The 17,321-nt window shown below is 35.4% G+C and overlaps 1 protein-coding gene across 1 annotated transcript in view; it reads left to right on the top strand.

Annotated features, from left to right (window-relative positions):
- Positions 1 to 17,321, top strand: part of COL5A2 (collagen type V alpha 2 chain) — a 142,918-nt gene that overhangs the window by 70,284 nt on the left and 55,313 nt on the right. Inside the window, exons 2-8 of the mRNA XM_045868367.3 lie at positions 656 to 880; positions 3,458 to 3,471; positions 6,983 to 7,015; positions 8,088 to 8,120; positions 9,096 to 9,149; positions 14,539 to 14,649; positions 16,200 to 16,277. Of these exons, the coding sequence (XP_045724323.1) occupies positions 656 to 880; positions 3,458 to 3,471; positions 6,983 to 7,015; positions 8,088 to 8,120; positions 9,096 to 9,149; positions 14,539 to 14,649; positions 16,200 to 16,277 (548 nt within the window). The remainder of the gene's footprint in view (positions 1 to 655; positions 881 to 3,457; positions 3,472 to 6,982; positions 7,016 to 8,087; positions 8,121 to 9,095; positions 9,150 to 14,538; positions 14,650 to 16,199; positions 16,278 to 17,321) is intronic.

Raw genomic sequence — 17,321 nt, 5'->3', positions numbered from 1 at the left:
TGCATTGCCTGTTTAAGCTTTGCTTGTCCTTTGTGGTTTAGTAAGCATCTTTAGTTTAGTAAATACATCCCATGAAATGAGATACTGGTATTCTTTTCTACCTTATGTTTAAAACTAATTTTTAAAAACCCATACACTTCTTTTTTAAAGTTTTTCTTCATGGAACAAGAATACATATTGTCTTCTGTTGTTTCGGGATTTATTAATCTAAAGTTTCTAGTGATTGAAAATCACATATGGGTTCACCAAACATGGAAATTATATATTTCCTTTTGAATTATTCTTTTTCTTCCCCTTTCAGATTTTTTTTTTAAATCTCTTCTTACTGATCTTCCTATTTTTGGTTATTTAAACCTTCACAAATGAAATCTTTTGGGAAACATTACCTGCTTTCAACTTTGGATCACTTTTTTTCCCTCCCCCTGTCATGGTAGGATATAAATATCATAATCATTTCAATGTGAATTACATATTACTTAGTATGTAAATACCACCGAAGTAAGTTCATCTGTGTTTTGCCTCCTCGATAGGTTACTGCTTAGCCCAGAATTTTTTGAACCCACAGGATGACTCACCTTAACTATTTCCCAGATTTCAAAATTTCCAAAGATTACTAACCTCCTCCCCCCACCCCATCTTTTTCTTCTTATTCTAGAAGGATATGGTGAAGAAATAGCCTGTACTCAGAATGGTCAGATGTACTTAAACAGAGACATTTGGAAACCTGCCCCTTGCCAGATCTGTGTCTGTGACAATGGAGCCATTCTTTGTGACAAGATACAGTGCCAGGATGTACTTGAATGTGCTGACCCTGTAACTCCTCCTGGAGAATGCTGTCCTGTCTGCCCACACACAACTGGAGGTGGCAATACGAATTTTGGTAAGAATGCTTAAGGCCAACGCAGAATTGATCCAATGACTCATCTTTATAGTTGCAGTGGTTTTTGCTCTCAGAATTCAGCAACCAAAGAGAATAATGAAGCCACTCGTCATTGACGTTTGGGGTTAATGGGTTTGCTCACCCATCTTATCTAACATTAGTGAGAGGGAGAGGATAATTTCCTGTCTTCTTAAAAACCAGGGGAATTTGGGGCTGAGTTTTATGTGGTTATGTCTAATTTGAGAATTTCTTATAGTCATTTCAGATGGTCGTTTGTTACCTTGTCCATGCTGGGTGCCTCCAAAATATTTGTTGGTATTCTGTGAGGTCCATTAATGTCCAAGAAGAGATCTAGAAAACACATTTGTCTTCTCTGGTGCCAAGGTTGCTCTTGGGAATTGAATAATTATTTCTAATCTAATTTAATGCCAGACCACCCTCTGTACATCGACTCATAAATGCAGAATGCTTTTAATGATGGCTCAGAAAGACAAAAGAATGAGATGGATTTCCTGAAGAAAAGAATGATATAAATTCCTGGTTTTTAAAACTTTTTTTGGAGGCAAATATCTGTGTTTAATATAGACTGTATTTGAATACATGTGTTAAAGACACATTAGAGAAACAAGTTCATATTTATATGTTTTGATGAACCAGGTAAGATTAATATTAAACTACTAGGTTATTTGTTTTAGTAGTCATGAATATTTTAGCGGTGCGTGCATCATTGTCAAGATAGTGTTAAGGCTTTATTCTCCTCTGCTCAAAATTCCATTGCAAATAACAACAAATAAAATGAGGTATTCAGCCATACTTTCGTGAAATATTAGACAGTAATTTACCAGTTCTCCTCTTGGATATCATTCAACAGTAACAGTATGCCTTGAATAAATACCTAAACTCAATTTTTTGCAATGTAATCAGAAAGATATAATGGGAAGAATTAAAAATATGACACCTAAGGGCTATCCAAAGCTGATGCAGTCTGCAAAGAAGCTCCGGGAACAAAGTAAAATCAAACCTGTGGGGATAAGTAAGTTGGGACAACAGTGGCAAATAAAAAAAATAGCAAAATATGTGACCTTCTGCAAATAGCGGGGTTTGGAAAGTCCAGTTTGTTCCAAAATGAATAATAAAAACAGAGCTAGCAACAGCATTGATGCAAAGATACTTTAAGAAAAAAGGTGGGAGAGTTTAGCTACATTTACAAAACAAAGAACATGCTGGTAAATATATTACTACAGAACTGATAAAAATTATGACCATTTCACCATAAACTAAATAAAACTTAGTGGAGTAATTTATTAAGAAAGGCCTACATTAGAAATACAAAATAATTAATGATGAAGAAAAAAGTAGAAAGAAAACCAAAAACCATCATAGGGAAATGAAGATGACAGAGGAAGAAGCACGGGAAGAATCAACACTGCCATTAAAAAAATAATTATTTTAACAGATCTATGAAAAAAGAGCATTTGCTTTTCCTCATAATTGAAATAAAGATATTTGGCAAAAATGAATGAATATTCTTGATAAAGATGCTTAGTAACTTAATACCAAATGGCATTTCATTAACATGATAAAATATTTCCTTCTCAGCTTAAAAGCTTCATTATGTTTAGTACTAGACTTATTTTCTTTAAACTCAGAGATAGAACATGGATATCCATCATCACAACTACAATTTAATATTATTGAATATACCTGAACAAACAATTAGATAAGAAAAAGAAAAGAAAGTTTTAGAAATTAGAAGAGAGGAGGTAAAATGATTAGTTGCAGAAAATATAATTGTGTTCTTATAAAACTTAAAGGGAATGGAGTAAAAAACTACTAAAAATTAATTTAGTAAGACAATGCATTGTAAAATCAACAAATTAGTAGATTTACTATATACCAACAATTACCCCGTAGAATAAATAATGGAAATAAAAAATACCTCATTTATAATAGCAACAGATAGGATAAAATGGCTAAGAATAAACAACATGAAATGTATAAGATCTACCTGCAAAAAACTGTAAAACACTACTAACTCAAATGACAACTTTAAAAAATGGAATGTCCCATTATATTTTTGGTTAGGAAGACTAGTAATAGAAAAATCACTAATAGTGGCCCCCTCCGGGGGTTTGAAATATGGGAAATAGGGGAAAGGAACAGGATAGAAGAAGCTTTTTTCACTCTATAATTGTATACATTTAATGTATTTTGGTTTTTTAGCTGTATGAATGAAGAGCCTACTCAAAACAAAAATATAAAATATTGATTGAAGATAATTCATTACAATTTTAATAGTTAATTTTACAATTTAATGAACTTTAAATGCTATATGAATGGTGTGAAGAATATTTACATAATGTCAGAATTTCCTAAAGGGATGTATTACTTTGTCCATTATGGAAATACTCATCTAAAACAACTTTTGAGTTCTGTCTACTGGTAATAAGGAAACTTGTTTAAGTTAAATTCTACACCCCAAAAACCTATTACTGAAAATAAATATTTAGGAGATTCTCAATAACTGTTTCTCCTTAAAATAACATATTTAATGTATTTATTCTTCTCTTTTCATAGGTAGAGGAAGAAAGGTAAGTTTTACTTTGCATAGTTTCATTTTCATAAAATATCTTTTTCATTCTAACGCTGTCCACTCAGGACTGTGCTTTATAGTATTTGAAAGCCTTTTGTAAAGTACAAATTGCCAAATATAAATATATGAGATACTTTGCTTATAGATTACAACTGCCTCTATTTTATTCACTTTGTTAATTTTTGTTTATAGATGTTTCTTTTAGAAGGTTCTAAATCCCCTAGGGATTGAGACTATTCCACATTAACCTTCGAATTACTTGCATTTATTGGGGTGCCTGGGTGGCTCAGTCTGTTAAGTGACTGATTCTTGATTTTGGCTCAGGTCAGGGTCTCAGGGTCATGAGATGGAGCCCCCTGTCAGGCTCCATGCTGGGTGTGGAGCCTGCTTAAGATTCTCCCTCTTCCTCTGACTCTCCTCCCCCTCCCTCTCTAAAAAAAAAAAAAGAACAAATTATTTGCATTTACCACTGTGCTTAGTATATACCTTACACATATTAGAAGTTCAGTAACTGCTTAATTGAAGGAAGGATGGATGGAAGGAAGGAAGGAAGAAAGAAAGAGTGGGTGGGGGGGGTGATGGTTGTGCCCTCAGTGGGGTTGTGGCCCCTCTTCTATTGGTTGGAAAGTAAATATTCACTTAAAAGAAGTAATTGGACACTTTACCAAACACACATCACCTTCTCTTCTCTCCCCTTCCCCCGGTTCAAGGAGCCTATAATCTAATAATCCCAGAAACAATCCTTACACTCAAGAGGACAGTGTGGTACAATTTAGCCATGACCCTAGATATAGCTGGCCAGTTTAGCCACTTGTCTTCTGGATATGGGTAATCCCCCTGAGTGAAGAGAGTTCCATTCCCTTGGAATTGTTCTCAGTTTTCTAGTTAATTTGAAAACGGTGGCATTTTCTTCAGTCTTATCCAGATGGGATGGACTCAAGGATCAGGAATGGAAATAGGCAGTCATCCTGAATTTCATGGCAGATATTAGGCAGATTACCACCAACTTTAAATTGTCTTTACTTTTGCATACAGTAGAACTTCAGTAAGGTGAAAATCAGATAATCAGATAAAGCAATGCTATACCTTCATGGTAAATGAAGGAGAGGTCCTGGCTACTTTTACACTTTTTAGTTAAAGGGGCAATACCATAAATTGTCTTATTTGGAACAAATATCAGTGAAGCCATTTAGATTTGAGTAGATGTCAAAGGAGTAGGTCTACAAATACCAGCTCACATTTAATTTACTTTTGAAATTAAATCTGAAATTTCCCAAAGGCAGTGCTGGAGGAGGGCACTCTCAAAGCAGCTGCCAATTTACCACATTCTAGTTATGTGCCACTATCTTCATGACTCTGTCATTTATTATCAAATGCCATCAGAACTATCAGAGCAGAAATGTAATGTAATAAAAGTGTATTTTGTGCTTGGTTTATATGAATATTGATTTTATTTATAACATATTCGTTCATTCACGTTAACCCCCAAATAAGTACTGAGCCTTTGTCATATCCCTGTATGAGGCAAAGGATACAGATGATGCAATGATGGGAAAAACACTGTGATGGTCTCCATGGTAACGCCATCCTGTAAAAGTGGTGAGGCATGTCCATGTGGCATTAAGTGATGAATAATAGACAAGAAGCAAAATTAAGCTATAATTCTCATCCGAATCTGAGTATTTGAATTTTAGGTTTCCCAGTGGGTTTGAAAATCAAATTTAGCAAAAGCTTAGACATTAACTTACTCAAAGCCCATATTAAAAAAAAAAGCAACAAATACTTACTTGTGGCTTATTTCCAAAATAAGAGTCATTATTGAATCATTAGAAAAATGTATTATCAGACTGATAATGGAGCACTTAATCCCATATCAAGTATTGTGGAACAACAGAAAGTTCATAATAGGATATAAAAAGCCTTACAATTTAGCTGAGAAAGATATCAGCGAGTTCCATTCTCCTAAACACCAAGTAAGAGCCAAGGCTGCATTTTAATTTCTGGTCTCTTAAAATGGAGATTTCTCAACCGTTCTTAGCGGACTATCCCATTTTTCTCTTTTTGGCTGAAATAATTCCTCTTCACTTTTGACTTGTCTTTCTAGATTTGTTCTAGAAAGGAACTTTTTTTTTTTTCAGCATTATTCTCATAAAATCCTTTAGGTATTGGGCATGGATTTATCTACCCTTTCTAAATAATTCAAATTCTTTCAGTATCTCAAAGAAAGCTCTTACAACTCTTAAGAGGTTAATTTTTAGGTTATGTTAAAAATAGGAAGACCTGGGCTAGAAGTTAGACTTAGAAATGCAGAAATAAGCCTGCTCTGTTTTGCTGCCCATATGTGATGATCCCTTTCTTCTAGTCTTTTTGTAGGTTGTCTTTTAGTCTCTTGTGTCCTACCTTGAACATACTCAGATAGAGCTCCATCCTGCTTCTGTAGAACCATTTCCCACTGCTGAATTCTAACCTTAGCATTAGAATCAGCAGGTGTGATCAGGGTTTGTTTCTGCCATCGAATCCATTACTAAGACTATGAGGATTGTAAAATAGTTTTTAAATTTCACTTTATAAAATTTTGTCAGATGTGAGATACTACTGGAAGGATATAATTTCATTGTACCTTTCAGGAGTATGCTTAAGTGATCTAGATCAAAAACCTGAAAAATATGTATGATCTTTAACCCACAACTTTAAATTCCAGAAATATATCATAAGGCACTAACTAGAGATGCTACACAAATATTTATAAACAAGGATATTCATTGTAGCTATTTTTAATTGTAAAAATGAAACTGTATTCTAAGAGTAAAATACTGAGGCATTGATGAGGTAAATCAAGTTCAGGTACATGATGGAAAACTAAGAATACAAGAATGTTAAAAGCAGTTGTCTCCTGGGTGTTGAGTATGAAAATTCAGACATATCCAAATGTTGGATTTTCTTTTGAGTTTTCAGACTTTGGGTAGTTTTCCTATGGTGCTTTGACTTTACAGCTTTTCATGACAAGTATCTCCTGGTCTAGTCAATTTGTTAGGCTTATTCACTATAAAAACTAAGGTGAAATAACTTTATGCTTTTCAAATATTGGATTGATATTTTGTGTCTTTTGTATGAGTAGTAATTTTTTTCATCAATAATGTCTGACTACTGTAAATATTGTTTCTTTTCTCATCTCCTTTTTGTTTTTTACATTTCTTTTTTTTTAAGATTTTATTTATTTGAGAGAGAGTGTGAGCAAGAGGGAGAGCATGAGCAGGGGGGAGGGGCAGAGAGAGGGGGAGAAGCAGACCCCCACTGAACAGGGAGCCTGACATGGGGCTCAAACCTAGGACTTCGGGATCATGACCTGAGCCAAAGGCAGATACGTCACCGACTGAGCCACCCTGGCACCCATTTTTTACATTTCTTACATTGAGATTCCCAGTGTTTATATGAAATATTCTAGTATGACATGATTATGCTCAACAAGCTATTATATTTTGATAATTGAACATTTTTTTGCTTCATAGGGACAAAAAGGAGAACCAGGATTAGTGCCTGTTGTAAGTATATATATACACATTGTTTTTTGTGTCTTTAATAAACTTATAGTTGTATATTATTGTTTACATACATACTCTCATAGAAAGGGAAATTAGTTATTTTATAACCAAGTTTTAGTATAAGACAAGCAAACCAAGAGATTGATTCTTTAATATAATATTTAATGTTTATTTATTACAATATTCCTGACTTTTATTGTCCCACGACTGAAAGTGAACATCAGGATCTTACAAAGTTAAGCACATTATATATGGATGTAAAGTGATAGTTAAGATGTATATTTTTTACAGTATAAATAGTCATGTAATCCAAATAGAAAGGCATGATTTAATGTTCCACACTTCTGGAAATATGTCTTGCCATTATCCTGATTGAAATTCCCTATTTTATAAGAATTCTTAAGTTATTTAGACCTGTACATGATCAAAAAGTATATTATTAAGTAGGATGAAAATTCTTCAACCAGCAGTCTCATCGATCTCAAAGGAGTTGTCATCACTCTGTCAAGACAAAAAGTATATGCATGTTGATTTATTTGGCAGTGTTTGCATTTTTGCTTTGCCTTGAAATTGGCTTGTTTTTAACAAAGATTACCTAGAAAGTAAATCATTCAGTTGTTATCTTTCATTTAAAAACCCTTACGTGTACTTACTATGCCTTAGGTGCTATTTTAAGTGCTTTACAAATATTTATTTGTCTTCACAACTCTGCCAGGGAGGTAATTTTATAGTCATCATCATCATTTTGCAGAAGGAGGGATATTAAGCACGGAGAGGATAAGTCCAATGTCACACCACTGGGAGGGATAGAGTTAGTGAGGATTTGAACCCAGGCCTCGTGGCTCCAGCTTTGGTGCTCAATCACTGTAACAGTACAGTCTCCCTGTATTAGAGTTCAAATTAGATAATGTCCTAACACATAAGCAAGGAGGACACGGGCATCAATTGACAACATCCATTTGCTCTAAAAAATTTCACTGGGATTTCTGTGGTTATTCTTACTTGTTTGACTATTGATTTTTCTAAAACTGTCAAAACTTCATCTTTACAGATTATCTTGTTTGTCGTTTAGGTAACAGGCATACGTGGGCGTCCAGGACCAGCAGTAAGTAGTTTCCTCCAACATTCATGGTACTCTTAAGTTCTTAGAGATACTGAAAATCTTTATGACTATTATACCCATCAAAAGACAATAGAATGCAAAACCATGATGCTTGGCTTCTTGAAACATTTGTTTTTGAAACAGCTTCAAGTTCAAGTGTTCCTTTGCAGCAATGAATGATGCATAAAAGATCATTTCGTTCTGAAATTGATGAACCCTGTTATTTCTCTGGGTTAGTGTCCCTGTTGGTTATGTGAAAGGCAAAGTGATCTGTTGTTACATTGTTAATTTTAGATTAGCTTTACTCCTTGAAATTAGGACAATAGACACCTGTCTATTGTTTGACAATGATTAAGGTTAGGCTACTTTTATCTGTTTAAAACTGTTAATTTCATCTGTTAATTATATTAAATCATATTTCCATAGAATTTGAGAAATTACACATCAGAATAGCATATTACTGCTTTAGCATAGAAGACTACTGATTTCAGGTTTGGATTAGTAGTAGCATTCCTAGGTAACTAGATGGAAAACACACACGTATGTTCCCTCAGATCACTGATAATTTGGGGTTCGCACATCTATGTAGTTCTAAAAATCCGAACTGTTTTTTAGTGGCCATCATTTAGTAGCAAAGGCTTGCTTGGGACGAGACAGCAAAAATGATCCTTATAAATTTTGCAATTATTGTTCAAGTAATATGTTCAGCTCACTGGGCTCCATGACACTATGATGTAGCACTTAATTCTTTAATTCTTTACAGGCCTTTAAGCTTCATTGCTAACATAAACAGCCTTTCTGTGTACACAGGGCTTTTATATGCACATGGCTTTATTTTCTATAGTCTTCGATTGAATCGAATTAGAAAAGAAGAGTGATATTTCTGTTTTCCGGTTTTCTTAGATCAAGCAAACATTTAAAACAAAAACATCTGAAGTATGTGTGTTTTGCAGGCATACTCATCATTTTCTGTTTTAGGGACCTCCCGGATCACAAGGACCAAGAGGAGAGAGGGGCCCAAAGGGAAAACCTGTAAGTTGACAGCAGAGTCGCCTTTTTTGTGAATTGTGCCCTGTACCGAGTCAGCGCATCGAGACTGCATTCCGTGGATGCAGCGAAGAGTTGGTAGCACTGTTTCTCTCTCACCTCTATCAAATGGGACAGAATTCAGGTCATGAAGTGATTGTGTGTCTCTTCTGATTCAGAGGAAATGATCACATGGTAATAATTACCTATTATCTTCGTAGGTAACACAAACAACATTTCTTCATCCCTCAGGAAGCCAAACTAAAATAAAGTAGAACCTAAGGAAACATAATGAATACCTCATGTTGTTTTCAGAAGTTGTAAATCATGAGTGAACAATGCCAGGAATGCACTGTTGAGATAAAACACCCTAGTTCTGTGATCTGTGGTTGCTACAGGAATAACCAAACTGCATAAAGGAAAAAATTATTAGAGGACTAAATTTTCTTTCAAGTGGTTGTACAGTGAATTTATTTCCCAAGTAACACTCTATCTTTTTTCACTGCACAGCTGATACAGAGTTATCAAAGGAGTCATTTTAAAAAATCAAAAAATCCATTACCAGAACAAAGGGAACACCTCTAAATTTAAATGATCAACTTTATACCCTTGAGATAAAACATGAAGATATTATATATGCCAGATTTTTTTTCTTATTACCAAGTCCTAGGATAGCAATTCTTTTTCTTTTTAGATCTCACCCTCAGAAACTAATGTCTTTCATGTATTAAATAACTGGATTAATTTTTGTATTGCTGTCAGTATCTTATGTTTTAATCAGAAAAAATTGTGCTGTTTAATTTTCTGTCTAATGACATCTACTAAATTTAACTCTCTAGATTTTTAGCCTTCCAAATATGTGTTTATCCATATGTGGATGGGAGAAATAGATGAGCAAGGAAGCAACAAACCACCTTGAATATATAAATAAGGAAAAATGTATTTTAGATCCTGTCACTGGAAACTCTTGCCACTGGTTTCATCTTTGATATTATTTTATGCTTCCACACATTTGACCAAGTATAGCATGATGACAATACTTTTTCCAAACTGGAGCTGGAGTTATGGATGGTATTGGCAGGCGTGCAGGTAAATGACAGTTTTCCCAAGGAAATGGGGCATAGTCCTATAGGTGTGTAGGAAGGCTGTGTTCTGATGACCCTAGGCTGTTCTTCATTCTTCATGCTGTGCTTACTGAGCTGCCTCAGCAGTGTTGGGAGCCTGAACACTGTTAGTGGCTCTCCAGATGTCTGCCCAGGGTCTAGAAGGACAGAAACAGATAGAAGATAACTTCAGTTAGGTGAAGCGCAGGGGACCATGCAGAAAATAATGTGCATCACTGTACTCATGCCCTTAAATAATTGATAACACTGAGTCCTAAGTCTAGGTGGAAGTTACTACGGAAATAGTGGTTAGACTTTCAGAATTCCTTATTAGGATTCAGTGAGTCTACTCTTGCCCCATCTTCTCTACTTGACTTAGTGTGTGATATGCTCCACTTCCTATCTTGGTTAACAATGAGAAAATCAATGAGAATTAGGGGTGTGTGTGTGTGTGTGTGTGTGTGTGTGTGTAAGAGGAGTAGCTATTTATTTGGAATTAAGCAAAACAATCTTGGCAGATGCCCAAATAGGAAATCTGTTCTCTTAATCCTAGCAAGCAGTGGTGTGATGGTAAGTGTTTAACAATTGACTTGTTAAAAAAAGACGTGCCTGTACTTTTGCTGATTTCCCTGGTGTAAATGCTTCCAACATGGCCAATTGCAAGATCCTGGCATGATGTCACAAAATACCTGTAGGTAGAGTACTTTGCCTCAGGTCCCAAGACATGGAGAAGCCGCTTACCAGACAAAAGCCGTGGCTGGCACAGTGTAGGCTGCTACTGCAATCTTAAATACCAGTTTCTCCCTCTGCTTCCATTACCATCCAGAACACACAGAAATCTCACGATGGAAAGCATGGTTTCTCAAGCTCAACACTATTGGTATTTGGGGCCACGTAATTCCTATGCATTGTAGGATGATTGGCAGCATTTCTGATTTCTACCCACTAGATGCCAGTGGCAATACCTGTCCTCCTCCTTCATACAGTTGTGATAGCTAAAAATGTCTCTTGATGTTACCGAATGTCCCCCTGGGGAAGGAGAGCAACAGTGCTCAGGATCAAGAACTACTGCTACAGAGAGACTCTCACGAAACCTTCGTTCCTAGCCGATGACCATCGGGACTGTCTCTCATCATATGTCCTTGGTTTTAACTAAGTTAGCCTGATAACTTTATAGTGACAAACTAGCAATTTGTCAGAAGATGGACAATGGTGTACTGAGTTCTAATTGCACATGACAACCTCTGTAGATCTGTTTCCTCATCTGTAAAATGGGACAATCTCACCAACTCTAACATTTCATGATGTGTGTGTGTCTGTGTGTGTGTCTGTGTGTCTGTGTGTGTGTCTGTGTGTGTTTGTGGTGAATAAAGTTCTTGACCATTGAGGTAATTTATTAGTCTTTTCTATTTGTGGATGTTTAAAGGTCGCCACCTAGTGGCAATATATGAGTACTTTTTTATGTTATGTTAATCACCATACATTACATCATTAGTTTTACATGAAGTGTTCCATGATTCATTGTTTGTGCATAACACCCAGTGCTCCATGCAGAACGTGTCCTCTTTAATACCCATCACCAGGCTAACCCATCCTCCTACCCCCTCCCCTCTAGAACCCTCAGTTTGTTTCTCAGAGTCCATAGTCTTTCATGGTTCGTCTCCCCCTCCGATTCCTCCCCCTTCATTTTTCCCTTCCTACTATCTTCTTCTTCTTCTTCTTCTTTTTTTCAACATGTAATGTATTATTTGTTTCAGAGGTACAGGTCTGTATTCATCAGTCTTACACAATAAGTACTTTTCATTGTAGATGGCTGACTAAGATTAGTACTAGAGTATCCTGGGGGATGGGTGGGAATGAGGATAAATGGAATATTTACCTTAATATAAAATGTATATAATTCAGCTCACTTAGAAATATGAAGGTATATATTTTAATGTGTTCCCAAATTATAGTTTTTGTTTTCAATGTTTCTTAGTAAAACTGCTCATGTACTATATTTTTCTTACTTTCACTTACAATTATGTTCACTTAATTTTGGATAATTTTTACAAATTTTTATTAATTTTAATCTCAATTTGCATAAGAGTAAATCTTACTTAAGAGTAGGTTATTTAGAGTAGATGCTTTGGAGACACAGAGTGCATCATGAAGTCAATAGAAAAGTGGGCTGTCTTCAGAGTGGACTTTAAAACATGATTATTAATCACAGAGGATGGAGAAAGGACACAATTTTTGAGGATTAATATTACCCAAACTTCTCTCTATTCTCATTGACACTAAATGTAGTTTTTGGTGTTGTCTTTAGAAATCCCCTTGGGAGCAGAGATGTTTCAGCTCACTTCTTGTATAACAATACCTGGTTATCAATTAGCAATTTCACATTTCAAAAAGACATTAGAAACTTTCCACACAAGGCTCTTTGAGTAGATCAGACTACTACATTTTCTGTGCCACTGTTGACAATATGAACTTCCAGCTGATGGTGCTCACATTCCTATGATCCAGGAGTCCTAGATAGCAATTAAAATCAGCCTCTTAAGTATAATTAAAAGAGTTCAGTGAATTGACAGTGGTTTAGGAGTCAGAAAATGTTTGAGTTGATAAAGGAGGAGAATAATTTTCTGAGAAATTAGTTTTTAAAGTGGAAGTTTTTCAGACTATCTACTTCTGTTTGAATAGATAAGTTTGCTTATATTCTACTCTTCCAAGAAGTAAACATATCTATATGAATCTATATAAATGTTTGAATATATTAATTAAATTACTGAATAGCTATTATGCCACCCTCCCCAAAGCCATTATATGCAAACTGCCCCCTTTCCCATCTCAGCTTGTTTTATATTTATTCTTTCTGCTGTATCAACTCATATTTTAATTACTTTTTGTAAGCCAGGAGGTGTTCTCATGTTTAGGCATGAGAAGCTTCTTTTATTAAACTCCAATTCCCTTACTATATTTTTCTTGATCCCTGCTTCTAATTATGAAAATCATATTGACTTTTGAGTTCTTTGGTCCCTTCTTTCTTTTGAAAGTCTGTTAAGACTCTTCAGGGTTAAAAAGTCAGAAAATGCTTCACAAGGCTTATGGGAATGATGAGGTTGGGGGATGGAGCATTTCCAGCACTGAGGACGTGGCTGTTCACCAAGCTGCCTTCAGAATGTGGGTTGGGAGGAGGGTGGAATTTGGCAGCTAGAAATCATTGCTCACTTCTCTGAGAACTAGACTTGGCTAGTTCTACTTGACCCAGGCTGGGTCACTGTGCCTTTCCCTCTGTTTCTCATTGGTCTGGTCTACCTTTGGGGGTGGTAAAGGAAATAAAGTGTGCCAGACTTGAAGGACTAGAATAAAGAGGATTGAAATGTGAAAACCTAATAAGCATATATTGTGTCTACTATGTTCCAAGAACTATACAAAACATTAAAAAAATTAGAAATGAAAAAACCACAAACCCCAGTCAAGGGGCTTTCAGATATTTTTTTGGTGGGAGGAGGTTAAGTAGGCACATATATAGTTAACTGTAATCTAAGACAGACAAGTGAACTTAGAAATTTTTGTTAAACACCACAAAACCAACCAAATAGGGAAGCTTGTTCTAGAATACTGGTGAACTGAATGCAATTTTATAATTATTCCAAGAAGGCTCATTACTGGGGATTTCATACATCAAGAGTGAAGCTTTTACCCAGAATGTGCAACCATGCCCTGATGGAGAGGCTGTGACCAGTGCTGAAATCAGCAGTGTCAGCAGAGCTGATGAAATTACTGTAGGTGGCTGGATTGCTATTGATTTTTTTATAGGACTTTATTATTTTCTTTTTAGAGAAGTTTGAGGTTCACATCAAAATTTAAAGGTGGGCACAGAGAGTTCTCATATACGCTCTGTCCCCATATATCCATAGCCTTCCCCATTATCAAGATCCCCCATCAGAATCCATAGTTTACATTAGAATTGCTCTTGATGGTGTACATTTTATGGGTTTGGACGAGCGTATACTGGCACATATTCATCATCAAAGTATCACACAGAGTGTTTTCACTGTTCTAAAATTCTTCTGTGCTCCGCCTTTTCATCTCCCCATTCCCACCCCAGTCCCTGGCCACCACTAATCTTTTTACTGTCTCCATAATTTCGCCTTTTCCAGAATGTCATAGAATTGGAAGTGTACAGTATGTCTATTCCTTTTTAAAATAATGAACACTTCATCTCCATCAAGAAGTCTGTGCTTTTAGTTTTCTACTAAGTACATATTTGGTAATGTGTTCTAATTTGTGCTGGCTTGTTTTCCCAGGGTCCTCGTGGTCCTCAGGGAATTGATGGAGAACCAGGTGTTCCTGGTCAACCCGGTGCCCCAGGGCCTCCTGGACATCCATCCCACCCAGGACCTGATGGCATGAGCAGGGTGAGTTCTATGCATTATTCAATGTTATATTTAGATAATATGTTAATTTTAAAATTTTTATTATTGAAGGATAGTTGACATACAATGTTCTAGTAGTTTTGGGTGTACAATGTAGTGATTCAACAACTCTATACATTCCTCAATGCTCACCATGGTAAGTGTAGTCACCGTCTGTCACCATACAATATTATTACAGTATTATTGTTTGTATCCCCTATGCTGTACTTTTCATCCCTGTGACTTATTATTTCATAACCAGAAGTTTGTGCCTCTTCATCCCCTTCACCTATTTTGCCCATTCCCCCCACCTAAGTTTTTGATTTATTATTATGATTTTAAGTTGTCTTAGTTCACATGTTGGCCCTTGACTGGAAGAGCAGCTAAGTGAATGCAGTGCTACAATGGAGCGACAATAAAACTAGGAAATCCACAGAGAATTGTTGGAAAATTCAAAATAGCATTTTTCAAAGTACCACTTCAAATTACTTGTGTTTTTCAATGTCAGTTCTGGACTTTGCAATTTTGTTCTTTCCATTGATTCTAAAGGACTACTAATACTCTCCCCAATATAAATTGAAAAGAGCGACATCTTTCTTCCTTGGCTGTTCTCTAGGCTCAGAATGCTCACAAAATCTGTGTCATGTTGAGTTGACTGAAAAATGCTATCTGACAATTTCCCAATTTTAGTTCCCTGCCAGAAATAAAATAAAACAAAATATCTTTCTATATATGCTTCCTTGAATTCTTAGTGGCAGACGGGGATTTATGAGTAGATGCATAGCAAAACTAGGGAACATATGGACTGAAATCGGATTTTTGTTTTATTATAATTTATACAGTTGCTTCTCAACTGATTGCAGAAGGAATTGGCAATTTATTTTTTTCAACAGTATGCACATTTCCCCCACTAAGATCTGGAAATTAATCGAACTCCTGGAATATATATGGACAGTTTTGGTCAGTTGGGTTACCAGAGTCTTTGTGATGTGAAAGAGAATAGATAAAACCATTGCCAATTCTTGGAACAGTCAGAGTCATTAAAAGGATTATAAAATCTTTATCAACTTACATAAATACAGTTAAAGTTTACTGGTCATGAACAAAGAAACAAGAATATAATCTAAGTAAAATAGTCTGAAATGGAAACTGGAATCTTCAGGACAAATGTTTTAAAAGCATCTTTTAGGCTTTGTTCAGACATTTGGAATGCTCCAATTGTGGGAGGAAATCAGATAAAGAGATTTAAAGCTGAAAACGATTAGACCAGCAGAACAGTATATGCTTTTACCAAGGAGGAGACATTTGGCCCATTGCAGTAGTTGTTCTGAAGGAACTTAGTTATAAAATACTCTGAGGAAGACTGTTCAATCAAAAACACATACAATGAAAAAGAACTCGAATCTCTTTCTGCGCTTTAAAGTCAAAAGTATAAAATGATTCTCAGAAGAGTCATTCTATGAGAATCCCAGAGAACGTGCATTTCTCAATTTAAAAGTTTGTTGATCTATGTCTTTTACTGTGGAAATAACATGACCAATTTGCTTTTACAGCCATTTTCAGCTCAGATGGCTGGGTTAGATGAAAAATCTGGACTTGGGAGTCAAGTAGGCCTCATGCCTGGCTCTGTGGTAAGTGCAGATTTTACTGATAATCAAAGTTTCTTGTGGAAAATAACATTATATAAAGCAAGGTTTGAATTAGCTAGTTAAAAAGTAATATGTGTCTTCTTAAACAAATCCATCCCTCCATTAACTCATTCAGTTTATTTGTCAAACCCTGCCATGTACCAATTAAAAGCCCAGTGGTGTTCCATTCATAACTGTGCAAAGAATTTGTTGACTTTAATAAAGGGCTGCCTGTATATTTCATTTAATATTTGAAGAAAATAAAGGATTTTAAAACATATAACCACCACAACAAAACCCATACTTTTTATGGTGTTGTTAGAAACAGTGATTTGGCAAATCACTTTGACATGGGAAGTTTTGCCATTTTAATTTTCATTATTTCCTATTTAATATCCTCTGGCTGCTTATGCCAACAACTCTACAGTTTCCTGACTGGGCCTAGTAACCATTCCCATCGTCTTTTGAATTTCTTCAACTGCCAAAGAGTCCCATTTTCTCTGGGCAAGTACTTTAACGTGGGTATTTGGAGAATACAATCTCACTGAACAAATTAACACTTATCCATCCAACTCTCCCATGCTTTTTTGCTCATAACATAATTCAAAGTCATCCCAGATTAATGGAATTCTGGGCAATAGCAAGTGTAAAGTTAGACTACATACATAACCACCTCTTTTACCCATCCTTAAACACTGCCTGTCTGTCTACTTTTTAAATCACTAGCAGTATGGACTCATTCAATGATTACCTTGGGATATGTTTCTGAAATATATGTGTTTCCATCCATTTGAAGTTCAAATTGCATATATGTTTATTTTTTAAATGGAGCTTTTGTTTTCTTACTAGCTAAAACCCTGATCAATTCAAAATAAAAATTTAAATTTTTCCTATAAGAACAAACTTGATTTTGATTTAATTGGTTTTGCGTTTTCTGACACCTCAAAAATTATATGGATATATGATTAATACAATTTTTAAAATGGCATTTTCCTTTCCTTCCCTTTGTCATGCCTCGGTGTAATCATTTCATGTTTAAATGGAAAA

Source organism: Mirounga angustirostris, unplaced genomic scaffold, assembly GCF_029215605.1.
Source record: "Mirounga angustirostris isolate CCGP_5_RB_7025 unplaced genomic scaffold, mMirAng1.0.hap1 SCAF_3, whole genome shotgun sequence".
Taxonomy (NCBI): Eukaryota; Metazoa; Chordata; class Mammalia; order Carnivora; family Phocidae; genus Mirounga; species Mirounga angustirostris.
The sequence above is the reverse complement of the archived record's forward strand: the minus strand, read 5'-3'. Positions and strand labels throughout refer to the sequence as shown.